The 26,408-nt window shown below is 45.7% G+C and overlaps 2 protein-coding genes across 4 annotated transcripts in view; one reads left to right on the top strand and one right to left on the bottom strand.

The window, feature by feature from the left end:
• NPTN (neuroplastin) overlaps window positions 1-23,788 on the top strand; it is a 65,274-nt gene extending 41,486 nt beyond the window's left edge. For both annotated transcript variants that reach the window (XM_024557516.3, XM_045192702.2), the window contains 6 exons: window positions 1,110-1,204; window positions 12,143-12,276; window positions 14,226-14,499; window positions 21,152-21,173; window positions 22,191-22,265; window positions 22,800-23,788. In XM_024557516.3, the coding sequence (XP_024413284.1) occupies window positions 1,110-1,204; window positions 12,143-12,276; window positions 14,226-14,499; window positions 21,152-21,173; window positions 22,191-22,251 (586 nt within the window). In that variant the 3' untranslated portion in view covers window positions 22,252-22,265; window positions 22,800-23,788. The remainder of the gene's footprint in view (window positions 1-1,109; window positions 1,205-12,142; window positions 12,277-14,225; window positions 14,500-21,151; window positions 21,174-22,190; window positions 22,266-22,799) is intronic.
• A 65-nt stretch (window positions 23,789-23,853) lies between these two features.
• The window catches only part of REC114 (REC114 meiotic recombination protein), a 65,560-nt gene continuing 63,005 nt past the window's right edge, over window positions 23,854-26,408 (bottom strand). For both annotated transcript variants that reach the window (XM_024557519.2, XM_024557518.2), the window contains 2 exons: window positions 25,261-25,350; window positions 23,854-24,046 (listed from right to left, as the gene is read on the bottom strand). In XM_024557519.2, the coding sequence (XP_024413287.2) occupies window positions 23,882-24,046; window positions 25,261-25,350 (255 nt within the window). In that variant the 3' untranslated portion in view covers window positions 23,854-23,881. The remainder of the gene's footprint in view (window positions 24,047-25,260; window positions 25,351-26,408) is intronic.

Below are 26,408 nucleotides of genomic sequence, written 5' to 3' on the forward strand. Positions count from 1 at the left end.
CTTGTGTTCATTTGAGTTTGCGTTCATTCATTTATTCATTCCTTTACTGTATTCCAGGCACAGGTGATAGGCTGGGCACGTGCACCAAGTAAACAGTGCCCACCCACGTAGAGCTCGGTCTTTTGGGAAGACGGACAGCGATCACACAAATGCACAGGGTGGGGCAACACTAGGGTTACGGTTGTGAATATGCAGAACACTGAGTTTACGCTTGTTTTATTATTTTCCACACAAACAACTATAAACTTCTCCCCCACTCTGTATAATGATATGTTATGGTAAGTTCTGTGGGGAATTACCGGGTAGCATGAGAGAAAACGTCGGGGAGGGGATATCACTTAGACTGAGGGTGGGAGGAAAGTGCCGTGTAAGCCAAGACCAGTGGAAAAGGAGCTTAGGTGGCTAAGAGTGGTTGAAAGAGCATTCTGGATAAAGAATGTCAAGGTCTTGAAACAGGAACAGGCCTGGCACATTAAAAGACTGAAAGGAGACTGCAGCGCTGGAAAGTGGCTGAAGTGAGGCTAGGGAGGCGGGCAAGGTGCCAGATGGTGCAGGGTCCTGCAGTTTTAGCTGCAGCTAAAATCCTTAAAAAGTTTAGCCACATCACTGGTGGGTACTCTGATGGCTTTTAAAAAACTATTCCTGGGTCCTGTTAGTGAGCAGACTTACTGAAAGCCATGCTGCTAAAATACAGGGCAGGAGAACAGGACTACCAAGCAGGGTCTTCAGGGAAGCGCAGGAACAGGTTTGCTTTTTTTGCTGCTCTTACTTGACTGGAACTATCAGGTGCGCAAGAAGCTTTTGTGATGGCTCTATCTTCTATATCTGAATACAGCTTTCTATTTTGACTACTTGTTTTGTGGTTTATTTCCCCCACTAGACTGGAGTACCTTCTCATTTCGTTTTTGTATTCCTGGCACCCAGTAAGGAGTACAGCATTACTGTTTTCAGATACTCAGAGGGCGGTTTTTCTTTCTAGATAGGAGGAGGTGAGTTGCATTCAGGGACACAGTTTGGAGAGCAGGGTCCCTGGTTGCCCCTGGATTCTCCTTTTGTATATTTTGACTGTTCGCAGCTTCCTCACTTGATTTTTCTTCTCGTCTCTGCAGGATCAATAAGCCGAGAGCTGAGGACTCAGGCGAATACCACTGTGTATATCACTTTCACAGTGCTCCCAAAGCAAACGCCACCATTGAAGTGAAAGGTACAAGCCAGCAGAGGCTGTGCTGTGAGCCTCTTCCTCTTCTTCCGAGACACTGCCCTGGTCTAGACTCCCACACCCCAAGCTCTGGTTTCCATTCTGGGAGGCGTTGTAACGTTACAATTAGGACCCAGGCTCCGGAGCTCAGCTGCCTGGTTTTAAATCCACACCCCATCATCTAGCTGGGGGACTGTGGAGAATTATTAATTTATCTATGTTTAGTTGCCTCATTTGTAAAACCTGCCTCATGGATTTTTTAGGAGGATTGTATAGTAGGTTGAGCCATATGAAGTTGTTTTTGTATGTTAAAAATGCTTGAATGGCAGCTGCAAGTAGTTTTCATGTGAAGTTCTTGAAACAGTGCCTTCTGAGTATTATTACATAGGTCTCTCCTACAGTCCAGCAGAATTTGTTGAAGTACAGTGTGCAGGTTAACAGACTGTTTAGGGATAACTCACTAGCATTTTCATAGAAACTCTGGGTACATAGCATCTCAAAAATGATGCTATAGTTGAAAGTTCCAATAAAGACCGATAGAATTGTAAGAGTTGGAGCTACGTAAGTACACCGTTAGTCCCAGCTTTCCTGTGTCACTGCAGAGCAGCAGCTGAGACCCAGAAGAGCGAAGCCACTGCCTTGTCCATGCAGTGAGGTGGTGGCAGAGCCAGCACAGAGCCTCAGGTCTTAACTCCAGGTCCTGTGCTTCTCCGTTTTATGAAATGGCTGTGGGAGGCAGGGCCACTGCTTGAGGTCAGGTCGAAGAGGTGGGGGTCCTCCCCCCTTTTTTCACTTTACCTAGGAAGATACATCTTATTCTTTAAATCCATAGGGTAGTGTCTAGAAGCTGGAGGGATACATTTAGGAAATACGAAGAGCCTATATAACAGGTATTTTTTAAGATATTAGGAAGACTAAAAATTCAGATTCAAGAAAGCTTAGACACACTCAAAGTGTCTGTTGTATGGTGTTATTAAATAAGAGTGGTGTCCCTGTCACACAGCCCTGCTTGTGAGCTGATGCACGGGAGGCCAGTGCCTTCTCCAGCTGCCAGACTGAATTCTGAACGCCCGCAGGGGTTGTCGCAGTTGCATGGTTTCAGAGAACCTGGGGTTTGATTAATTCAGTGGCTTTTCTTGCAGAGGTCTGGGTTTATCTCTGTTTTTAAAGAATGCCACATTTGTTCAACATGGAGAAGGTGTGAGAAAGCCTTCTCTCAGCCAGCCAAGGGGACTTCCCCACCTGGGTGAGCTGAGCTTTGTGGGGAGACTCCTCTGTGTAAGACCTGAGGACCTGCAACATTCAAAGCTGAGCCTTTGGCACAAAGTCCAAGTGCAGAGGGCAGAGGGCGTGTGAGACAAGGAGAGTGGCGTGTCTAGGTAATAGTCCTCTCCAAGCCTAAAGGCTTCATAAAGTTGCAAGTCCTGACTGACTGTAGTTCTATTGATTTGGCGTTAATGATTTCTAAGCAGCACTTTGGGTTTGGCTGCTTGAGAAGGGGGGTTCGATGGCCCCTGAGGCACCTGCTCTCACATTCTGTTGAGCAGATAAGCAGTGGCTGTCTGCAGGGGCAGAGAGGAGGCTGCAGGCAAGAGCGTTTCCAGAGGAAGACACAACTTAGATGGTATCTTCCCTTAGTGAAGGTGCAGACTGTGCTGTTGCGTTTTCACAATAGCCCTGTGAGGAAGATTGGGCAGGTGGTGATAATCTGGTTTTAAAGAAGTAGACCTTAAGGGAATTCTTTTTTATACAATCCTAAAATATATTTTGTGACTATCTTGGACAGATATGTTAGTCTCTCAAGAAAATTTATAAAGAATTCTAGTCTTTCTTCCCTCTCTCCTTGAACACCTGGATGGAAAACAGCTGAACACTTTTTCAGGTTGTGGATAGTTAAGTCTGGTAAAGACTGAACTTCTGGCTTTTTCTGTGTATGTTTTAAAAGGTTTGCCTCAGGCTCAGGGTCATATTCTAGGCCAGCTCCTGAGTGTGGTGGGGTAGAAAATGGCCTTGCATTTGGTGGTTGGGGGGGAAGGGTTGGGTTATTCCCAAAGCATTCTTTATATAAGCTCATTTTATTTCCTGAGTGCCTATAGGGTGGGGTAAGAGACAGTTGTCTTTTTATAACTATAATGATTTGAAAAATCTGCTGAGTAATAGGTAAAAGGTGCTTGTACTTGCACACGGAGAAGTTCAGAGGATTAAGGGAACATAAGTGACCTCTGCTGAAAGGAGTCTCTGAGAATCTTCAGTTATCATTCAGACCACATATATTAGCACCTATTCTACACGTAGGGCCCTTTTTCCCCATCTTGCGTTTCCTGTAGTTCAGAACTCCCCTGGGACGTTGTCAGGCTTAGACTGTGGGGAGTGAAGGACCTAAGCTATCCGGGGACTGGGCATTATGTGTCACATGAACAAATCTTGAGTTACTTGCGGTGTTCAAAAACGAAGGCTGCAGGAGTCGGAGGGAGGGATGCCTGTCTGGGAACAGAAGGGAGGCAGCAGTGCATTTGCGCCCTGTGCTGTGGACCCCTGTCAAGACCAGACTTTTCAGCAGGCAGTATCTGTAGGTAGTGAGGCGGACCCTGTGTCTGGAGCAGGGTTTTTCCTTTCTCTCTTTTTAAAGATAGGATGAGGCACCGTGTAAACAGGGATATACTGTTACTGTCGAGGATGACATTTCCTAGCTTCTTCGCAGGTGACCTGTGCAGACGATGGAGGTAGAAGCTACAGTAGGGCGGGCGGGGGAGAACAGCAATGGGTAGACCTTGGTGGGCCTTCTGCCTGGGGCCTTGGCTCTGCAGATCTGCTTAGGGAACTCTGAGGTGGCATCGCTTTCCCCAGTTTTTTTGACTCTTTAGAGATCATGTTTTCCAGAGACTCCATCCTTTATCCCAGAGCATTTGTGAATGAATAGGTGTTAGAATTTTTATCCCTGTAATTCTTCTACCTTTCTAATCCTTACTCCCTCACTTCCCCCTTCTTTTTCTGAAATTAAAAAAAAGTGCTCATAAAAGAGCAAATAAAAATTTTCTGTGTAATTTTCAGAAATAAAAAGAAAAATCCCTGTCACAACTCCCAAACCCTATCTTCATCCCTCCATCATTTTACGTAATTCAAGAAACAAAGAGTTGGAGTTCTATTGCTGTTTTTAGGAAAGGGTTTTGGTCACCGAACCCTGTGCAACACCCATGCCAGTGTCTCCTTTGAAAAGGTGTGTCAGCCCCAGAAGGTTTGGGTCTCCCATCCTATTAGGCTGATCATCTCCACCTGTCTAGTATGTCCACTAAATGCGTGTCTAATGAGGTTCAGTCTTCTGGTGGCTCTGAGAGCTAACATTGAACTTGTTTTTCTTCTGCCTACTTCTTAGCTTTCATTCTATTGAATGTTATAAGTGAATGTTAGGATTTCTAAAAGTGACCTTGCTCTCCATTCTTGTTTCCAGCTCTGTCACATGGCCTTGTGAGCGATGTGGCTGAGTTTAAACTGGCCAGGATGGGCTGTGTGGTGGCGATGATAAACATCATCGAGTAATCGTGCACATCTCCGTGTTCGTACCGCACTTTCAGCACACACAGTGTTTTCATGTCACTTATCTGATACATAGGTAGTTTGACAGGTGAAGATGCTTAGAGGTTGTGACATCCTTTAGGTCAGAGCTGATGTCAGAGCTGGCTGTAAAGTCTTTGAAAGCATGATAACATCTGGAAGCTGCTAGAACATTTTGCGTATCAACCTTAGCTCAGATAACCCTACCTGTTCTTTCTTGTCCTCTTATCAGGTTGCTAGCCTGATCTTCCTTAGTAAGACTGAGAATGGCTGACATCATTGCACACTTACAGTGTGCCAGGTTGGTATCATGTAGCTGTGTTACTCGTCCCTTTTCCTCTCCTTCGATACTCACATCTCGGAGGTAAATGCTGTTACTGTCTCCTCTTTCCAGGTGAGAAAACTGGGGCCGAAGGGAATCCAGCGCCTTGCATAGGGTGACGCAGTTGAGCAGCGGAGCTAGGGTCCCCACCAGGTTCTCCAGTTCCAGAGCCTTTGCCCTGTGGTTGTGTTTAGCACGTGACGTTCAGGAGGCCTCGGGCTGAGAGAAAAAACTAGGCTCTGCTCCTGGCCCTGCCATTGGAATCACCATGACCCTGGCCAGTCACTTTCCTCCCTTAGGCCTCAACTGCCCAGTGTATGATAAAGTAGGGTGAGAGAGAGGGGCACGAAGCTTCTTTCGGGCCCTAGCAGTCTGTGGTTTCCTTCTGTGGACACAGATGAGAGGCTGAGTTACTGAAGGCAATGCTTTTTAAGCTTCTCTTCCTAGTGGTTGTGACTTCCAGCTTCTCTTCTCGACTTTGAGAATGTTACCTAAGTGCCCCACATCGCTCCCCTCACGCTTCTCCCTGTCTTATAGGACATCCCCTCCTTGTAGTGCGAGGAATGGTGAGGGAGCAGTGGTTCTCAGACATGATTTGATGTGTGTGAACTGTGGCCTGGGTGTCACGATTATGAAAAGCACTCCAGGTGATGGTAGTGTGTATCCAAGGTTAGAATCACTGTCCGAAGGAGACCTCAGTGTCTCCTCTTCAGTGGTTTCACTTGCAGGAAAGGGAAAAGCCTCGTCTGTAGGAGGCAGCACAAGTCCCACACTGCTCTGTCTTTACAACTAGTGGTGACCCTATTCCGTAGGGAAGCCTTATTGAACCAAAAGCCAGCATTCTTCCTGATTCCGTCTTGACCACTTTCAAATTGCTGCTTGGACTTAGCCTTTAGCCAGCAGCAAATCTCATTAACTCTCCTGCCACCTTCAGCAAGCCTCTAACTTGCCTATAGCAAAGATGAGGTGTCTCTGGGATTTGGTACTTCGCATAAAGGAAGCAAAGATTTTGTCTGTACACTATCATTACGTTTACTGAGACATAGCCCAGTCATTGACAACACCTTGTAAGGATGGAGTTCTTTGAAAATCAACTTTGAAGTTAAGAAGTTACTTTGAAAGCGAACAGCAAATGAGCATTCCTTGTAAGAGGCCCCTGCCTTTCTCAGCTCCGTCATGTTTAACTTTGTCTATCATCAGCTTCAGCTGAGCGTGTCTCCGTTGTGCACTTTCTACCAGAGGAGCTGCATGCTTTGCTGAAGTGCAGGCAGGCTAGGCAACAGAGGGGACTTGGGAGTGTGCATTTGTCCTTAGTCAGAAGCCTAGGTCGCAAAATTGCTTCAGGTGTTGTTGGTTAAGTAAGAATCTTTCAGAACCCTTACATTGCCATTTGTTAAGATACTGGAGGGACCTGGCTGATATGGCTGAGTGGATTGAGGGCCGGATTACAAAGCAAAGAAGGGTCTCCAGTTCAATTCCCAGTCAGGGCACATGCCTGGGTGCGGGCCAGGTCCCCAGTAGGGGGCACATGAGAGGCAACCACACATTGATGTTTCTCTCCCTTTCTTTCTCCCTCCCTTCCCCTCTCTCTAAAAAGGAAAAAAAAAACAAAACACCACAATTATTTTTTTAAAAAAGATACTGGAAGGGTGTCCATTAACTAATGTGATTATAATATATGGCTAATAAGGTCAGAGATTGAGTTTACTCCTAGTGGGTCCTTGATTTTTTTTTAATCCTCACCTGAGGATATGTTTATTGATTTTTTTTTTTTTAGAGTGGGAGGGAATGGGGAAGGGGAAGGAAGACAGAGAAACATCAGTGTGAGAGAAATAGTGATGGGTGGCCTCCTGTATGTGCCCTGACTGCATGTGCCGGACTGGGGATTAAACCTGCAGCCTTTTGGTCAGGAGGATGCTCCAGCCAGCCAGGGCCCTATGATCTCTTTTAAGAGTTTCTTCATTACACCTTGACTGGTGTGGTTCAGTGGATTGAGTGCCCTCTGAACTGAAAGGTCGCTGGTTTGATTCCTGGTCAGGGCACATGGCCTCAGTTGTGGGCCAGGTTCCTGGTTGGGGGTGTGCGAGAGGCAACCCATCCATAAATCTCTCAAACATTGCTGTTTCTCTCCCTCTCTTTCTCCTTCTCTTCCCCCCTTTCTAAAAAGAAATAAATAAAAAACTTTTTTAAAAAAAGTTTCTTCATTACCTTCTTAACCACTTCTACCCTCACTCTTGCGGTCAGCCTGTGCCTTCCTGAGAGGGTACAGAACGGTAGAAAGTGTCTACCGTCAGGTTCCTCGGCCTACCTCTAGACCAGCGGCATCTGATTAAGCCATTCTGTATTAAAGGGCAAGCCCATATGGTGGGAGGCACCTTCATATCAATAGACTGTTAATGAATATGATTTGTCAGTGGCTGATCTGATTAAACCTTATTAGAGTCACAAACAGAAGTCCTGTATATATCAACAAACAGGGAGAGAACACATCTTTGACTTCTTAAAGCTCAGAATGCCTGAATTTAGGTCTAGCATTTCCTTGCTCCAACTAATAGCTCAATTTAAATGTTTATTTTTGACCCTGGACTCCAGTTATGTGCTAGATTGCTATAGAGATGTAATTTCATTCTCAAAAGACCTCTGTGAAGTATGTGAGTAATGAAGCTCAAAAGATTTTACTTTTTTTTTATCCTCACCCGGGAACATTTTTTCATTGCGTTTAGAGAGGAAGGGAGAGAGAGAAACATTGATGCTAGAGAGAAGCGTCGATTGATTGCCTCCCACACGTGCCTGGACCAGGGATTGTACACATCCAGACTGGAGATTGAACCCGCAACCTTTTGGTTATGGAATGATGCTCCAACGAACTGAGCCATACCGGCCAGGGCAAACTCAAAGGATTTTAAATAACCTGCCTTAGGTGACTCAGGTGGTGATAATAGTGTCTCCATAGAGCCCAAATGTCTGTGTCACTGGGTGGCTACATTTGTGGTTATCTATTCCTGCATAATAGTGGCTTAACACAGCAAACACTTGTCACCTCAGTTTCTTTGAGTCAGAAATTAGGGAACAGATTAGTTGGATGGCTCTGGCTCAAGGTCTGTCAAGCCATTGGCTGGGGCCAGAAGATCTGCTTCTCGATCTGAATCTAGGGGGCTGCCTCGGGTGGCTGTTACAGAAGGCCTTAGTTTCTCACTGCAATGGGCCTCCTCGTAGGCTGTTGGAGCATCACTGGAGCATGGCAGCTCATCTCCCCGAGAGTTTTCTTAGAGTCCCCCACACTCGAAAGTTGTACACCTTTACTTCTGCTTTGTTTTATTCATTAGAGTCAAGTCACTAAGTCCAGCCCACACTCCAAGGGAGGGAAATTAGACTCTACCTCTTGAAGGGAAGAATATTGGAGAATTTGAGGACTATTTAAAAACCACCACAGGGGGACTTCGAGTACTAAGGGATCCCCTCTCTGACCACTGCTGACATGTGCTGAGAGCCTGATTATTTCTTGCTCTGCAGTCTGCTGTCCATTTCAGCTGCTGGGGCAGGAGCAGGCTCTCTGATTGAATAGCTACCATAAGGATAGGGAGAAGTGAAAAAAACTTTTCATTGACCCAAAGGCCAAAGTAATAGTTGCTGTTAGCACTCCTTTTAAGGATAGAGTAATGTGGGTTGGGTTAATTTTCTTTGCCAAGTGCACTAGTGATGTTTCCATCATCCCAAGGGTGCATATTGAGGGCATTATTCTCTTGAGAACATTAGGTAGACTGGATATTCCTAAGTTTCACTCAGTATTACTTGCTAAATTGCAGAGAAAACAGCAATAGATCTAACCATTGAAAACTCTTGTGGACTTACACTGTGTAGACATGGCCAACAAAGTGTGGTGGGGTGTAGTTAAGTTCCTAGTGGTGTTCTTCTCTTACACACCAAGGAAGGAGTGAAGACCATCTCCCCCCCTCTCTCCACATCTTTACCTTCAACTTGGTGTCTCTTCAGAACAGCAACTTTTTTAGAGCCTGTGGAGCCATAAACCAACTCAACTTTAGCCTTTTAGGTGCTTCGATGTACAATCTTGGAGATGATTACACATCGAAGTACTATGGCAAAAGCTGATGGTACTGAAGTCACAGTACTTTTGGAATTAGATAGCTGGGCCAGATTGGGTGTTCTCTGTGGGGAACGGGAGAATATATCGCATGTAAGCTGATTTCTGAAATTTGTATCTCCATGCTAGGCGACTACACTGAGCTCCAGACTTGGTAATTGTCTACTTGACAGCTTCACTTGGTGTTAAATAAGTATTTTAAAACTAACTTGTCCTAAAATTTGAACTCCTGGTTTTTACTACCACGATTTACTGCACCCTGAAACCAAACAAAATAAAAACAAGAGAACAACCCATCCTGATTTTTTTAAATCCTCACCTGAAGGTATGGTCTTTTTAAAAATTGATTTTAGAGAGAAGAATGGGGGAGGGTGACAGAGAGAAACATCGATTGGTTGCCTTCTGCAACCTTTTGGTGCATGGGGCGATGCTGCAACCAACTGAGCCACCTGGCCAGGGCCCCGCCCTGATTCTTGTACAGTGTCCCTCTGCTTAGTGACTGAGAGCTCGATTCTTGCAGTGTGTCAGGTCAGAATCCTGGGGTCATTCTCGACTTTTTTCCCTCTCACATCCCATCTCCAGTTCATTAACGAACACATTAACTCAACATATGAAATGTGTCCAGAATATCCTCCCATCTATATCCTCCCTTCTACTACTCCTGCCTTCATCCATACTACCCTTTCCTTTGCCTGGATTGCTGTGATAGCACCGAATTAGTCTTGCTTTCCCTGCTGTTTCTCTACCACAGCATCCACAAAGTAGCAAGAGGCAGCCTGTCAAAACACACAGGTCATTCCATACCTGCACTTAATATTTACCATGGCTTCCCAGCTGACTTAGAGTAAGTGCCAAAGTCATTTCAGTGGCCTACCCAGTCCTCTCTGATCTGGGCTCCATTCTCTGATTTCCTCTCCTACCGTCTTCCTCTTGCTTACTGTATTTCAAAGAAACTCCCCCATGTGCTCCTCGCACATAATAAGCACCTTTGCTTTTCCCTCTGCTGAGAGTGTCCTTCCCGCAGAGGTCACGGGCCAGTCCCTCACTGTCTTCATGCCTGTGCTAAAATTTACCTCCTCAGAAAGGCTTTTCCCCGCAGCTCCCCGTCACATCTGGCATGTCGTGGGTGCTGGGCAAATGCTTGTCGGGTGAATGAAACACAACTAGAGGCAGAATGTGGTGGCTCTTCTGCTTGTTGGGTCCCCCAACCCTCCCATGATTGTGTCTTAGTTTGTGTATGGCCATGGAGCCTACTCCTTGGGGTGCTTAAGATGGTTTTTAACATCTATTGACTGAAGAAGTATTTGAGCAAGGGCCATCACTGAGAAGTGGCCCAGTCTCTGTGGGAGAAATTTGGTGTGGTGGGAATAAGGTCAAGCCAGCCTAACCCACTCCTTTCTGTAGTGAGGAATTTTGCCTGGAAAAACAACAGGACCTTTCCTTTGTAACATCCTCTTTAGAAAAACCTCACACTGAGTAGTGTTGAGCAGGTCTGTTGGGCAAGCATTGGTTGTAGAGACAGCCTGGGCCTTGCTCAGCCCATTGCTGCCAAGGTGCTTCTGGAACTGGTCTGGGAAGCACAGTCTGAGAGTAGCAGGACTTGCATTATTTTTATTGTATTTACTTACTTATGTAAGCCCCCACCTGAGGATATGTTTGTTGATTGTAAAGAGAGAAGAAGGGAGAGGAAAAGAAACATCAACCAGTTGCCTCCCATACATGCCTCCCCTGAGGATGGAACCTGCAACCTTTTGGTATAGGAGACAGCGCGCCAACCAGCTGAGCTGCCCGGCCAGGACACTTGGCACAGTTTTTATGCCAAGAAAGCCAAGCCAGTCAGAGGAGGAACACGGAGTCAGAACATGATATAATACAATTCTGCAGGCTCTTACAGTCTCAAAATGAATGTTTGACATTTTATTTGTCTATCGAAGGACACTGGATGTAGGCAGGGGTAGAATTATTTCCATTTGATAATAGGTATAGAACTGAAGCACAGAATAATTAACCAGTAAAATGGGAATTTGGACCAGGCCTATTGATTTGCTTTCCCATCTTGGCCAACAAAGTAACGTTTGGCCTACTTTGAATTTATTGCTTTCCAATTACTATAACTGGTGAGATATGGTGGGAAACGTTAAGATTACAGAAGGCCAGATTCAAAGAATTAGCTCCATCCCAGGCTTTTTGGATCCTTGAAACGTATGTAATTTAAAAATCACAGGGGCTGTTTCTCTCTTCCTGAGTGATTCCTAAGAGCAGAGAAGACTAACGGCCCCTAACATGTCTAGAAATTCCCCCAAGATTGGCTTCATTGAGATTACCCCAAATCAGATGTATAAGTGAGATTCTTAAACTGTTAATAAAATCTCTTGGGACACAGATTGAATTTCCTGTTCGTTCCTTTCCTCCCCTGGTGAAGACCAGTCCCCTGGATTCCCTCCTCTTTGGGAGAGCCTTGGCTGTTGATATTCATCAGAAAACTTATCCAGGGATTCATTGTTTTTACATACCTTGCAGTAGGACTTGAGTTTAGGTGTTGGACCTCAGAGATTCCTCATTTTCTTAAGGGAATATATGACATTGGACATAAACCATAATTGTTAGTTAAGATATTTGAAGAAAACCATGACTGGTAGAGGATATGAAAATAGCTTCTGTTTTCATTTTCTTTAAAAGAATGGCATAATTTAAGGCCATTAAGCCCGTGCCTTCTTCGAGTACGTTTAGTTAATATATAGTAATATATAGTAATCTTGGTGCCTGTTTGGGCCGCTTTAGTGGCCAGGAGGTAGGGGCAGGGTTGGTTCCATTGCTGTGTTCTCCTGAAGTGCGTGTTATCGGTGCTGAATTTGAGAGGGAGCCCAAAGACTGACCGTATCAGAAGCAGAGCTCCGAGCCATTAGTAGGTCTTTTTACCCTGTGCAGAGTTGGCTCCCGGGTGACTGTTCAATACTCTTTCTCACAGCTGCTCCTGACATCACTGGCCACAAACGGAGTGAGAACAAGAATGAAGGGCAGGACGCCATGATGTACTGCAAGTCAGTTGGCTATCCCCACCCGGAGTGGGTCTGGCGGAAGAAGGAGAATGGTCTGCTTGCGGTGAGGAGGAGGCAGCCTGGGTCTCTGGGTGTGGGGTTTTCTCCTAGGGGTGTCCAGACATCCAGGCCAGTTGCTACAACTGCCACACTGGCATGGCGTGGGTCACCCTTTCTGGAGTTGTGAGTTGTTACATCCTGAGTCTGGCAGTCACTGGCAGTTTCTGTCCAGCACAGAATCCCTATAGATGGTTGGTTAGAGCTGTCTGTCTGGTAAGGGACTCCACTGCTTGCCTTTCAGATAGGACACTGGAAGAGCTAACCCCAGTCTTAAGCTTTTACTATTATTCTAGTCTGTTTATTCTAAAGAAAATACTGTTTTTGAAGTGGGCTTAGTTTTGGGAGGGGAGACAAGGCAATGAGAACAATTACTAGTATATTCCTGGAACACAAGAATCATGGATTAGGAATCATCCTAAGAATAATACCCTTGGTCTCTTGGCCCCTCCTTGCCCCCCTCAGTCTTTGAGTGCTGCTTTCTTGGTGTCTGTTCGGCTTGGCTGTAGGGTGGAAGGCCGGACAATGCCAAGTGTAGCACTTCTTCTATCGCCTCCAACCCTGTCTTCTCTACTACAAACTGGGAGGGGCAATGTGGTTTAGGTGATGGCAGGGGTAAGGTAACCTGGTAGATCTGAGTGGGCCCTGGAAGGACTCTATGGCCCACCGTTTGTGGGGGTCTCTCTACGCCTGTCGCCTTAGTCATCACTTCTGTGGCAGTAGACAAATCACCCTCAGTATCCGACAGTGCGTTTGTTGAAAAGGTGGAAGTTTCCTGGATATGATGTTATTTAAAAAATACCCATTGAAAGCATGTGGAGCAAAGATGATTCTAATGACATCTGGTCATAAGTGAAAACATGGAATCTGGGAGTGTGTGGAACAGGAGTTAAGAAAGGTGGCAGCTTTCCAAGTCCTGGAGTTGGTGCTTCACAGAGCAACTATTCTGAAGTGTGTGAGTGTCCCCTTTCTGCAGTGACCACACTCAAGTGAAGCCCTGACTGTACACTAGAGGTGGACATCATTCTGGGGATTGTCCTGCCAGGCCCCTGAGGTCGGTGCTACCTGGCTGTCCTGTTCGGCCAGCAGCTGTGTGCGCTCACCTGTGCCTTCCCGCTCCTGCTGGGAGCACTCTGTCCTTGTCCATCCCTTCTCCTCTCCCACAGTCTCGTTCAGCTGTCAGGTCCTCTCTGGAGCTTTCCCTGACTCGGGCCACATGCTCTGTGCCTGCCCTCTGTTGGGGCTTTTCCCCGCATTCTGTAACCAGCCCTTTGCAGGTCTGGTTCCCTCTAGAGACCAACCTCACTGTTCATTTTCATGTCATTTTTTCCTTTCTATCTCGCCTTCCCCTCAGCAGGATATAAAATATGTAGTATACATTAGTAAATGTTGGTTGATTGAATGAACTTTCCTTTAACCCTGTAATTCTGAAAGGAAGGGGGAACTACGAGTGTCCCCGGTTCTGACTGGGAGCAAATTCTGAGCACTGTTTCTGGAGGCTCTCCTAACTTCACCAAGGTGGAGTAGCTCTGCCGACACAGAAGCCATCAGGTGGGCCTGTGGTTACCAGACATGACTACTGTGGAGGTCACCCCTCCTTCTCCATCCTCTCCCTGCTACAGTTGCTTACCTGGTGTTTGAAACAGCGTTTTCTATATTGAGTCAGTCTTTTCCAGGTCTCCAGGGTAGGACCTCCTCCACTCATGAAAGTTGGGGAAGTCCAGAGGACCAGCATCAGAGAGGCCTTTACTCTGGGTCTTATTAAAAACTTGCTGATTTGTTGTTGTTGGTATTGAAGTCAGTAATGAAGTGCTCAAAGTCCTTTGGGCAAAAATGGTACTAGAAACCCTTCCCGCACCCCAGCCAGCATCTGCAGAGAATGGAGAATGTCACTCTCTTGTGCACTAGTCCTTTACTATCACCTTTGTGTGTCGTCCTTGTTCTGCCCCTGAACAGGAGATTGTCAATATCTCTGGCCGCTTCTTCATCGTGAACAAGGAAAACTACACCGAGCTGAGCATCGTGGACCTCCAGATCACGGAGGACCCCGGCGAGTATGAGTGCAATGCCACTAACTCCATTGGCTCTGCCTCCGTTGTCACCATCCTCAGGGTACGGAGCCACCTGGCCCCACTCTGGCCTTTCCTGGGAATTCTGGCTGAGATCATCATCCTCGTGGTGATCATCGTCGTGTATGAGAAGAGGAAGAGGCCAGATGAGGTTCCTGACGGTAAGAGCACCCTACAAATAGCTGTAATGTTGGGGTGCTTTTGTTGGGTGGTGTCCTGGCACCCAAAGACTTTAAGGATGTTGGGATTTAGTCCCAAGAGGAGACAAGGAAAATTCTTATAATGGTTTCTCATTCACTGCCCGTAAGATCAGGCACCTAGAGCTGTAATTATTACCTCTGTCTTCCACCTGGGTGTTTCCTAAACCCATCTGCCCTTTAGGCCCATGTGGGGAATGGGCAGCTGTCAGTTTTTTTGTTTGGCTCTGACCTCCTTCAATACAGATCATCAGGCAGATTGAACTTGAGAATCCAAGTCAAGCCTGGAAGCCACCCCCAAATCTCAGGCCACCTGGCCTTTCAGGCAGATAGAAGGTATCTAATTAGTTGTCACATGGTGGCCTAGTGTAGCCCCTGTACGTCACTGCCCCAGTTTCCTCAGACTGTTCTCAGGAAAAGCCATGGAACAGACCAGCCTTTGGTTCCCTTGCTTGGCTCCTTGAATGATAGGTTTTGGTAAAGCCAGCATCTACCATTTGACTTGTCTGTGTTTCAGACAAAAGAGGTGGAGAGCATCTGGTGCATCCACCCTACCCCTTCAGTTTAGGCAGATACAGCTAGGAACACCTGGAGGCCATGCTGGAGGGCACCCTCCAGCTGATCTAGTGTTGGAAGGGCGAGCATAGCAGCGGAGCCACAGGAAATTGTCAGCATCGGAAGGAACAGGAGTCTTAGATGGTTGGGCGTGCTTATCGGAATTGGGAAAGTCCTGGGAGATTGCCACGTGTCTTTTTGTCATGGATGTTTCATTTCTGACCCTGTGATTGCAGTTGGGGGGAGCTACTGATAGACACTGGCACTAGCAGTTCCTGAGATTGCTAGCTTCCCCATCCCCGCTCTCCTGTCCACTAGCATCACCAGCAGAAACAAATTAATTGGCCAGGCAGCCATTACTGCCACTTGCCTGTCATTGCCTAGACTAGTGGGGTGTGTGCGCCGAGGTCACGGAGGCCGATTTCACGTTTGGTGAAGATGCCTGTGCCTGTCCAGCTGCTCTGGGCCTGGGCCTGTGCACTGCTACATTGTGCCCTGCCCCACAGCAGTGTCTTTGTCCCTGTGGCTGACCAGCGGGATGCTGGGACCCACCGTGTGTGATGGGAGAGTACCGAGGGTCTGGCGCCCTCTCAGAGGCAGTGCAGCCCCAAAGGTGAGCGGTGGATTTCAGCTCTCTGGGAGGACCAGGCTGAGTGCCACGGCTACTTTCCCTGCTTTTCCTTCCTTTTCGGCAGCTCCTAATTCTCTTTGCCTCCACTAACTAGAGTGAGCATTATAATGAGGCTGGTGAAGAGGTTTTTGTTAAATGTAACAACGCACACAGGAAGACCTGGTGGACTCGCCTCCACATGTGCATTCAGCAATGAACTGGATGGAGAGATGGGGTAGAACTCAGCTGGGAGTGGACGGCCCTTTGTAAATACGGGGGCCAGTTCCCTGCAGCGTAGTGTTCCAGAATTTTACTTTTCTTTTCCTGGGTCCATAGAACTGCTGTTCTGTGAAGTGAAACTGCTTTCTTGGGGTTTTCATACATGCATTATGCCTTTTGTCTAGATTTTTCTTTCCTGCTACAAACTAGGACACCAAAGGCAGAGTTACCTGTATTTAGAGCTGAGAGGAAAGGGGCAAGTTGACTGTGGTTTCAGCCTCGGCTCTTTGGGAGCAGCTACGCTCCTGAGAGGTCTTTTTCCTCCCCTCAGAACGCTTTTGTGTTGCTGAGTGTCACCTTTATCAGCCTTTTCTTTGCAGTGTTGAGAAGCAAAAAGTCAGTTAGAAAAAGGCAAAGATGGGCTTCAAAACCGGAGGGGTTTTTGTTTATTTGTTTTATATATTTTAAGAGGAGGCTGGCTGCCACTCTCGTGGCAGAGCGGCTCACTGGCTTAGCATATCGCCGGCAGAGGTTCCGGGCTTGCTGCAGAAGGCACTTTGTTCACTAGACTGCTCTCCAGCGACGAGGAAGCCCTTTGGGTTGGTTTGGAGAAACTGGTAGTGCTGTTTTGATGGGACACGTGCTCACACCTGCCCAGGGAAGCAGCGGCTCCTTTTTGAGGAGCTTCATGGTGGTTGAACTCATGTAGGGCCAGTTTGTTACAGGAGACGTGTGGCCAGCAAATCTCCTGCATAGCTTACTGGAAGGAAGCTTCCTCTTAAAAGCTGAATTATTATAGAGAGTGAATGAATCCTACATAAAAGAGATGACTTCAAGGTAAATGCAAAGTAAAAACTTCTTGCTCCCGTCTCTTGGGAGAATAATGCAAGCAGCTTTTACATTTGTGTTGTTGAATTGGGGTGAGAATTCTGGGATGCTGGAGGTAGTGCAGCGTTTGCCTTCTCTACATTCTCTCCTGAGAGGCAGTGTGGTCCAGGCTACACTGCCCCCCTCCACGTCCCTGTCCTCACCCCAGTGTTTCCGCCCCATAGTTTTTGCCTTTGTCTTTCAACTACTCGCTCCACCCGCCCCTCTTCCTTCTTCTCTTCTTCTAGAAGTAATCATTGAAAAAACGTTTATTCTCAGTGAGTTTTCCCGATTCTGTGGCTTTCCTTTTAGCCAGTTTCCCCTTGACTTGTGTGCGTCGGTGTCGGAGCGGGCTGGGCATGCGTGCTTTGAGCTGCCCTCTGCGAGGTTGCGCGTGCGCGCATGCGCAGACGCTCCTTTTTAGAATGACAGATCGCAAAACGTGGCGCCTGACACAGATTCGGAGTTTCTGTGAGATAATGCACCGTCTGTGGCTCTGTGTTGAGTTACTTGCGGCATTATGAAAATAATTTTTATAGGCCTGATAGGCTTTTTCTCTGCTGACCAGGTATTTAATTAATCAAGATATACTTATGGTTTAATTCTGACTCACTGAGCTTTTTTCATATTAAAAGATTCATATAAAACTCATAGATACTCATTTGTGGGGACGGTCTGTGAGTTCTTAGTAACTCAGCCCCTTATTAGAAAAGCACTAAATGAACAACACAAAAATACAAAAACACAAATTTGAACTTAAAGTGAAGTCTAAATTATGTTTCATTAGAAAAGCAAATATTGCTTTAGATTTCTCACGTAGAAAATGCTTAGGGTTAACATTTAACTGCTTCTAGACAAAAGGGGGGGCTTGTGTTTTGTTTACTGGAGTAAACTCAGGACGTCTTATAAGTGAAACACACCTAAATCCCTTTAGAGGCCCTTATTATGGTGTCTTTGAGGATGGTGCACAGTAGGTTGTCTTATAGGTGGAGAGAGGATCACCTTTCACCTTCAGTGTTTTGGGTAACAGGTGAATCATGGAGCCAAATAAAGCTTTGTTTTTTCACATCTTGTAACTACATTGTGTGGAAATGTTTGATGGTAGTTTTCTAGAAGACTAGGTCCAGCTAGCACCCCTCCAGCCTTCCGTCCATCTGCACAGTGGACACGTGCTTGGGGCGCAGCCTTCTGCTGACTGACCCATGGAGTGTTAGAGTGGGTCAAGTCCTTTCAGGTCCTCCTCCCCACACACCCAAACAGGTGGAGGTGAGTCTGCTTTGTGGTGGGGGCTTTCAGCTTACTGAACACTACAGTGACCTCAGATGAAATTTAGGAAAAGTGCCCATAGCAAAGAGTTTTCTGTTTTCACATTAGGGCGATAGTTTTTATAAGCCAGTCAAAGGGATTCTTTCTTTTAAGTTACTGGTAGAGTATTTGAGGCTCGGTCGGGGGACCATTTTTAGTAGCTCTGACATATCCAAACTCTAACATCTGTTAGTTGGGTAAAACATTTGGTAGCATATGAAACTTTACAACATGCTAGGAATTTTGAAAAAGAAATGTGACTTTGTAAAATGACATGTAAAACACATTTGCTGTCTCTTAACTAAGGGCCATTTGGCTCATTAACAAGTTCCCTTAGGGAGAAAATACAATCGGACCAAAGAAGGAAGGAAATTGGAAGTAACTGTTAATCTCTCTTGGTTAATCTATGTTGTTTTGATCAGGCAGAATTTAAGTGTGTTTAGAAACCATAAAAACCTCATCCTTATTGAGATGAAGGCACTGGAAAAGGAGCTTTGACCAGGCAGTCCACTCTTGGTCATTTTGACTTTAGAGCCATCTTTTTGGAGGCAAACCTGCATCAGGTAATCTGTGATCACCAGGCAGGCAGAGACATCTCCAGGTTGTGAGGCAGACCAGCCGCGGGGCGGGGGCGGTGAAGGCTGCAGTGCCGTCAGTTGGGAAGATCAAGTGCAGAAAAATGGGTGTGCGCAACAGCTCCACCAGGAACTCACCGAAAGGTGGATTCCAGAGGCATCTTGTTCCCATCCTCCCCCAGTCCCTTCCTCTCATCTAGCCAATGGCTGTAATATCCAATCACTGTCTAAGCAGCTGTCTTTTGGCCTGAGGGTTTGGGGTATGTTGATATTTGTCGGTTACTATGACTTCTTTTTTTTCCCCTTCAATTGCATCAAACCCTTAAAACATGGTGGTAAGTGAGCGATATGCATGCTTTTGGAGTTTGTTCAATCCCCGCTTCAGTCTATGCGGTGCACAGTTCATAATGTTAACACTTTCTTCAAGTCTACTTCATTCACTTCCACAACTAATTTGGATTTCAGTTTTCCGTTTAATGCTCATGTACTTTGATTTTTGTATCTTTTTCTGTAGTTCTGTTTTGTCCCTCTCTCTCGATCTCCCTGTGAGGGTCAAGTTGTTTTTGTCTTACCTGTAACAGAAAGTGGTGTTGCTGATAGTGACGCCGTCCAGGAATGTAGGGACACAAGGCTGTTTTCTTTGCTCCTGTAAATGTGAAAGTGGGCTGGGGGCAGAGATGATGGGGTCATGAGATTTAGACACTGGTGTGCACAACAGCTGCTCCCACTTGCAGGCACGGCAGCTACACCAGAGCCCCTGCTGCAGCCTTTTTGCACGTCAGACACCCACACAGAAGAAAGGGGAGTTGGTGGTGGGATGGGTGGGAGCTGGTGCAGGCAGCCTCATGCTTTGAAAAGAATTAGCCTGGCTATGGCGATTCCTCCTGCCCTGCTTTTTCTTTTAAAAGTTGGGATAGATTTATGATATTCTTGAATCAGCTGTCTTGCTTTAGAATTTTGTACTTTGGGTGCACAGCCAGAGCACTCAAAATATTCTGAGTTTGCGCCTGTGCTGAGTTCCTAGCATGTAGCTGAGCTGGCTTGGCCGGATGCCGAGAGCATTAGGGTGTCGTGGCAAGGGAGGACTCAGGCTGGGCTTGTGTCTTCAGTACCTGGAGTGTCTTCGTGTGTCTCCACTGCACTCCCAGCACCACAAGACGTCTTGGTGTCCTTAAGTCTCAGTTTGTTCTCTGTATCTGTTCGATAGCACTGTTGGTAGTAGCATCCTGTGGACACTGGTGTGTCACTAGCCTGTTGTTTTGGCTGATAAGTTGCTGGTTTGTGGTTAGTTTTTTTTTGTTTTTTTTTTTAATCCTTTTTGCTCCAGTCACCATGTGTGCTGGCAGTGGCTTTGCCTCTCCGTTGCCTCAAAGGAACAGGTGGAGCAATGTCTCCTCGGACAGACATTCCTCCTGACGTGTGCTCCTGCGGACGCCTGCACTGAGACTGTGACCTCCATAACTGCTTCATGCGCACCGAGCCCCTTGTGGAATCCTGCTGAGAGTTTTTCTAGAAGCCTTCAGTGAAACCAAACCAGTCTGAGTCATTTAGTCTCCCTGACTTTTGTAAAATAAAAAGAACATAAGAGTACTTGTTTGTTCCTTCCCCTTTGTGGTCCTTTAAAAAAAATTTTATGTGTGTATATCCCCGCTGAAGTGGGACCAAGTTGCCCTTAGTTGAAACAGGAAAGAAAAACTTATAAATCAGAATCATAAAATACCAATTTAAGAAGGCTTCTAAACTCAGATAATGGAAACTTTTTGATTAAAAAAAAAAAGAGAAAGAGAGATCTGCCCCATCTGGGTTTGACCACTGGTTTTGGCCTGTGTTGGAAGTCTTTTTCTGGAGGGCTGCTGCCACTGCTCAGCTTGCCTTGCTGGGCCACAGTACATCCTCTTGTTGCTGGCAAAGCCTAATCTGGGTGACCCAGTATTAGGGTGAACTGTTGTGGCTTCCTCTTCCTCAGTCTCATTCTCCAGACTAAAGACTCAAAACAGCAAGAACATGTCTTTGGGGGAAGTGAGGATGTGTGGCTAAATGTGTGGAACACACACATCCATCCTCATTGAGGATTGAGCTAAAATTGCAGTCATTCGCCACAAAACAAACAGCAGGATTTTACAATGAAGTGTTGGTCTGTCTTCTCATCTATTTAAGAGTGAACCACTGGAACTTGGGGACAAGATGACTATGATGACGTTGCAGCCTGTCTGTCCGCTACAGTTGCAGTTTTTCATGACAAGCATTCAAAGTGTTAACTAAAACCATTGAAACAACATACCTGCCATTAAAAACTTGAATCTAGAAATAATAACTCCATGAGTGTTTTGCACCTCCAGACGGAATGGCCTTGAGTAAATGCTGTGATAGCCATGTTTGCCACTTGCCATTTGCAGCTCTCTTAATCCCCGTGCAGAGTCTCATAATTTTCTCCTTTCTTCTCCTGTCTCTCAATGGATCATTCAAAAACTGAACACCTGCGCAGATGATGAACCAGCTGGGCCAATGTAAGTAGTTTACTGGACATTGAGTGAGTAGTTTCTGCTTGAGTCATTTACATTCGTGGTTTCATCCAATGGAGTAGCCGAGTTTGCAGGGGAGACAGTGAGTGGCAGTGAATGTTGCAGTGTAGACTTTGCAGCCCGACATGGCCATTTGACTCTCAGGACAGGCCTACAGTCTTGCTTTAGTAGCAATGTAAAGTGCAACACTGCCCTGACTGGTGTGTAGCTAAGTAGGTTGAGCATCATCCCACAAACCAAAGTGGTTTGATTCCTGGTCAGGTCACATGCCTGGGTCAGGTCCCTGGCTGGGGGCATGCGAGAGGCAACTAATAAATTTATCTCTCGCACATGAGTGTTTCCCTCCCTCTCTTGCTCCCTTCCTTCCCCTTTCTATAAAAATAAAAAAAAATCTTTAAAATGCAATATCATGCAAGTGTTTAAAATTCTGCACATCCCATATGCTTACATTGATAATGTGGGGAAAATGACCAGTATATCTTGAGAGTTCAGGTTTGGTTAAAGTTAATTTCAAGCTGGACTATAGCATAAATATACTATTTGGTTCCATTAACAATCCCATGTATCCAGGAGATGGAACTGCAGATTTGGATCAATCCAGCATTAGAATCTCCTAGACTTGGGGACCAAATAGTACCCAAAGTTGGGAAGTGCCAGAGGGCACAGTACTGCCTCTGTATACTTGAGTATCATTTATCTTTAGAGAAAACAGACAGTGGCACTCAGTAGAGAAAAAAAATACTATTCTAACCTTTATAGTAATTAGATTATGGTTTATAAGTTAAAGGGAATGTTATCTGTATATTGTCTGCCTTGGGAGTCAGAAGGATAAAGGTGTGTAGGCCAGTTAGTTGCCCAGGGAGAATTTTTATTACCAACAGTGTGCAGTAAACTTTCGTACTGCACCAGCGATGGCAGAAGTGAATGAATCCCTGTATTTCCATGTGTTAATACTTGCAAAAGTTGCTGCTGACTTTAACTCTTGTAATTTCTCCTCCAAAGGAAAACCAACTCTACCAACAATCACAAAGATAAAAACTTGCGCCAGAGAAACACAAATTAAGCACTACTTATAATGTAAGTATGGCACTTTTAAGAAGTTCTAAAAATTATATTGGAAATGAACGCGGCTCTGTTATCCTTGTTATAGAACTTAACTTTGTGCCGCCAGATGTTTTCATTCATTTCAGAGCAGCTTCCTCCTGATGGAACCAATTAAGTAGAGGCGGGAAGGGCCGTTTTTCAGCTGCGTTGTTTCACACGTTTATATAAATGCCATTTCAGACTATGTATGGTGTTTTAAAATAGCACTTTGTGCTACTGTTTAAAAAGAGGTAAAGTTAAATGTTCACCACCTTAGGTGGGATATTCCCAGAGGCCATTTAGTCCCCTCTGCTTCTGAGGGCAGGACAAGGGCAAGGCAAGGGCAAAGCAAGACCTGCAGCTGGGACAGGCGGCCTCAGGGCCTTCCCTTCCAGTCAGGCCCCTGGAGACCAGAATCTCTCACCCGTCCCTGGGCGTTTGAAACAGCTTTGCTTTAGGTGGCACTTGGTTGGTTCCTACGTGACAGTGCGTACTCCCTTCTAATTTCCAAATCCTGCTTCTCTGCAGGTCTTCAGGTTCCTGAAACTGGTGGCAACACGATCTTCTAAATTTTCTGCTTGGACCTCCTTGGTTCTCTCCCCTTTAAGTGAGCAACACCACGACGACTGTCGAAAGCATGCCTTATTTAGCCTCTCCTGTAAGGGTGACCTAGCAGGTACATTTCAAACAATGCTTCAGTGTAGAAGGTGTAAACTATTTTGGGCTTGATGTGCTGTGAATGTTGCTTCCTTCTCCTCAATTAAAATATTTAAATAGAAGTGAAAAGGTCCTCTGAGGATCAGATCATGCATGCGCCATTTTTTACTTACTGCAGCTGTTAAATTGGCAAAGCTCTAAAATGCACTACTGCCATCTAGTGATACAATTTTGTAACGTACAGCAAAACCTACAGATATATACAGTATATAAATATATATATATATTTATATTTTTTGGGGTGGGAAATCCAAAATAAATGCTTGTTTCATTTTTAAGCTGCTGATATTCATTCCATATTGTATGTTGTCAGGTGAGGAAATTTTGCAGTTCTGGTACAAAAAGATGAGTAATATAAACTGATATCTATAATTTTAAGGGCTTAACCTATGACTAATAAGCTGGAATAGTCCACTGAATAGCTATAATGAATTGCAGTATATATATATACATATATATATACGTATGATTGCTTTTTAAGTGATTCCTTGATTGTTGATAAATTCTTACATCCTTTTGCACTGGTGTGCTGAACCTTATACGTTCAGTTAAGGCAAACTTTTATAATTTACCTTGAGTTTTCAATGACCTTGAAATGTTCTAGCATGGTACTCTATGCAACTGGTCACACTGGGCCGACGCTGTGTTTCCACACCGGTGCGTCGGCTCCCTCACCTGTCAGGGCTCTCAGGATGTAACCGTAGGTGCACGCACTTGTGTTTTGTGTAACTGTTGATGTGCAGTGATGTATTAAAAAGTGGATTCACCTGTTTCTAAAAATAAAACATCGATAAAAGGTGTTTGGAATAATATTCTTTATTTTAGTATTTAATCTTACGGAGGAAGCATCTTTCAATGCTTCAAGTTCCTTAGTTCTCTGTGCACACGGAGTGTTAATGTCTGAACCCTGTGAGCTTTTTTAGTTCCTTTTCCACCTGTTCCACAAATGCTGGGAAGCTCTGATCCATGAGGCAGAGGCGGAGAAAGGGGCCTAACTCGTCCGCATTCCACGCAGATCGTTCATAGACGAGGGGCAGCTCATCTGATGCCAGGAGAGACTGGGAATTCCAGAAGAATAGTTTATTAGAGATTACAGGTGAAAGCCTGCATAACAGAACACAGAAGACTTTGCCTCAAGGAAAGATGAGGGAAACACACACCAAAAATTAGTGTTAATTATAATTAGCTTTATAGGATTCCTTTCTTAGTGTTTCTAAATACACATAAGAAGTGAGATAAACTTGTATCGTTAGGTCTTACAAGTGTATTAATGAGATGATTTACAAAGTTAAGATCCCGCTTTAATGAAAAATACTGTGCTGATAACCTTGTGTGGACTGATAAGAAGCTGATCAGTGAATGAACTCCTCCAGTGTGGTCCATTATTCCCACTGCAGGTTCGTGTGTGATGAATGGGCTCTGGGTGTGGTACGGAGCAGGCACAAACAGACACAGTCCGAAGGATGCAGTTAGCTCACCATTTCCCCGACCCTGGCAGTCAGGTTTGACAGACAAAGGCACGTAGCCATGTGCACAACGAAGACACAGAACACTTCCATCACCCCTCAGAAAAATCCCTTCACGCTGCCCACCTTTGTTATCAAACCCTCGACCCCCCAGCAACCACTGAGCTACAGTCTTCCATACCTCACAGTTGGCCTTTGTCTAGGAAATGAAATCATACGATGTTGAGGATTTTCTCACGTACTTATTTTCTACCTGTAGGTCTTTGGTAACTTGCAGTGTTTTTAAACCAGTTGAGTAAGTTGCCAGTATTTAAGTATTAGGAGAATTCAGATAAACGTCTGGCTGTACTTGGCAATTTAGCAGCTGTGGCGACTGCTGTGTTGATGCTGGGCTCCCGCTCTGTGGCCCGGCCACGGCTCACCCTCACAGGAGCTCTGTTAGACAGGTGGTTTCACACCTTTGCTGTGGAGGGCAGGGCGTGTCAGCTCACCCTTCTCTAGGGGTCATCTATAACGGAAATGTGCTTTTCTGAACTGAAGCCAGCCTTTCAGACTCTGCCTGGGTGCAGAAAGAAGAAAAACGAAAGGAACGTAGAGCCCTGTTCTACAGTAGGGGCCGCCGTCAGCGTGTGTATGTCCCTCCTGTGTATTTTCTGGGTACGAGTTTCCTACAGAAACCGAGTCACATGTGCTGTTTTTGTCGTCTTAAACATTTACTATGAGTATCTTCCCATGTCAGTAATCTATCCAGGCTAATAAACAGATCGCTGTTTTTCGTGACAAGAAGACATGGGAAGAGGCTCTACCTGAGCTAGCTGGGTCACCGAGACCCGTCCTCCTGGAGTGCCTGTGCTGGCCGCCACGTGGTGCTGCTGCTGCTCCGGCTCCCAGTGTGGCTGCAACGAGACAACCGCGGTTTAGCTGAGTGTAGTCATAGGCACCACAGGCCATTACAGAAGTGGGAACGTGCATTTGTATGCAAAGAAAAACGTATCGGGAAAACCACTGTTGGTGGCATCTGTCCTGTTTTCAGCCGGGCCACTGCCTGCCGTACACAGCAGAGGCACGCGCAGGTAACGTCGGAGGCCCTGCCGGGTGCCTGGGCCTCCCCAGCGCCCGGTGCTGCTGCGTCCTGTCTTCAGAAGCCTGGTCAGGCCCCAGGGCCACAGGCTGGTTCTGCAGGGCAGCAGGTCTTGCCCAGCTTCTGACTATTGGGATTTGTCACCTAAAAATAATTAAGTGATACATGTTCATTCAGAAAAGCAAAGCGGGGAAACCCTATGATTGCAAGTAACCATGTTTTTGTTTTTGTTTTTAATTAATTTATTTTTATTCAGTTAAAATTGTCTGCATTTTCTCCCCTTCCCTCCACCCCACCCCAGCCAGTCCCACCTCCCTCCCCCACCTCTACCCTCCCCCTTGATTTTGTCCTTGTATCCTTTATAGTAGCTCCTATAGACCCCTCTCCCCACTGTCCCCTCCCCACTCCCCTGTGGCTGTTGTTATAATGTTCTTAATTTCAATGTCTCTGGTTATATTTTGTTTGCTTTTTTCTTTTGTTGATTATGTTCCAGTTAAAGGTGAGATCATATGGTATTTGTCCCTCACCGCCTGGCTTATTTCACTTAGCATAATGTTCTCCAGTTCCATCCATGCCATTGCAAAGGGTATAAGCTCCTTCTTTCTTAAAAACAGGCACATAGACCAATGGAACAGAACAGAGAGCCCAGAAATAAACCCAAGTCTTTATGGTCAATTAATATTTGACAAAGGAGGCAGGAGCATAAAATGGAGCAAAAATAGCCTCTTCAACAAATGGTGTTGGGAGATCTGGACAGCTACATGCAAAAAAATGAAACTTTATCACCAACTTACACCATACATAAAAATACATTCAAGATGGATAAGAGGCTTAAATATAAGTCGTAACACCATAAAAGTCCTAGAGGAAAAC

The sequence above is a fragment of the Desmodus rotundus genome, chromosome 7 (assembly GCF_022682495.2).
Source record: "Desmodus rotundus isolate HL8 chromosome 7, HLdesRot8A.1, whole genome shotgun sequence".
Lineage (NCBI taxonomy): Eukaryota > Metazoa > Chordata > Mammalia > Chiroptera > Phyllostomidae > Desmodus > Desmodus rotundus.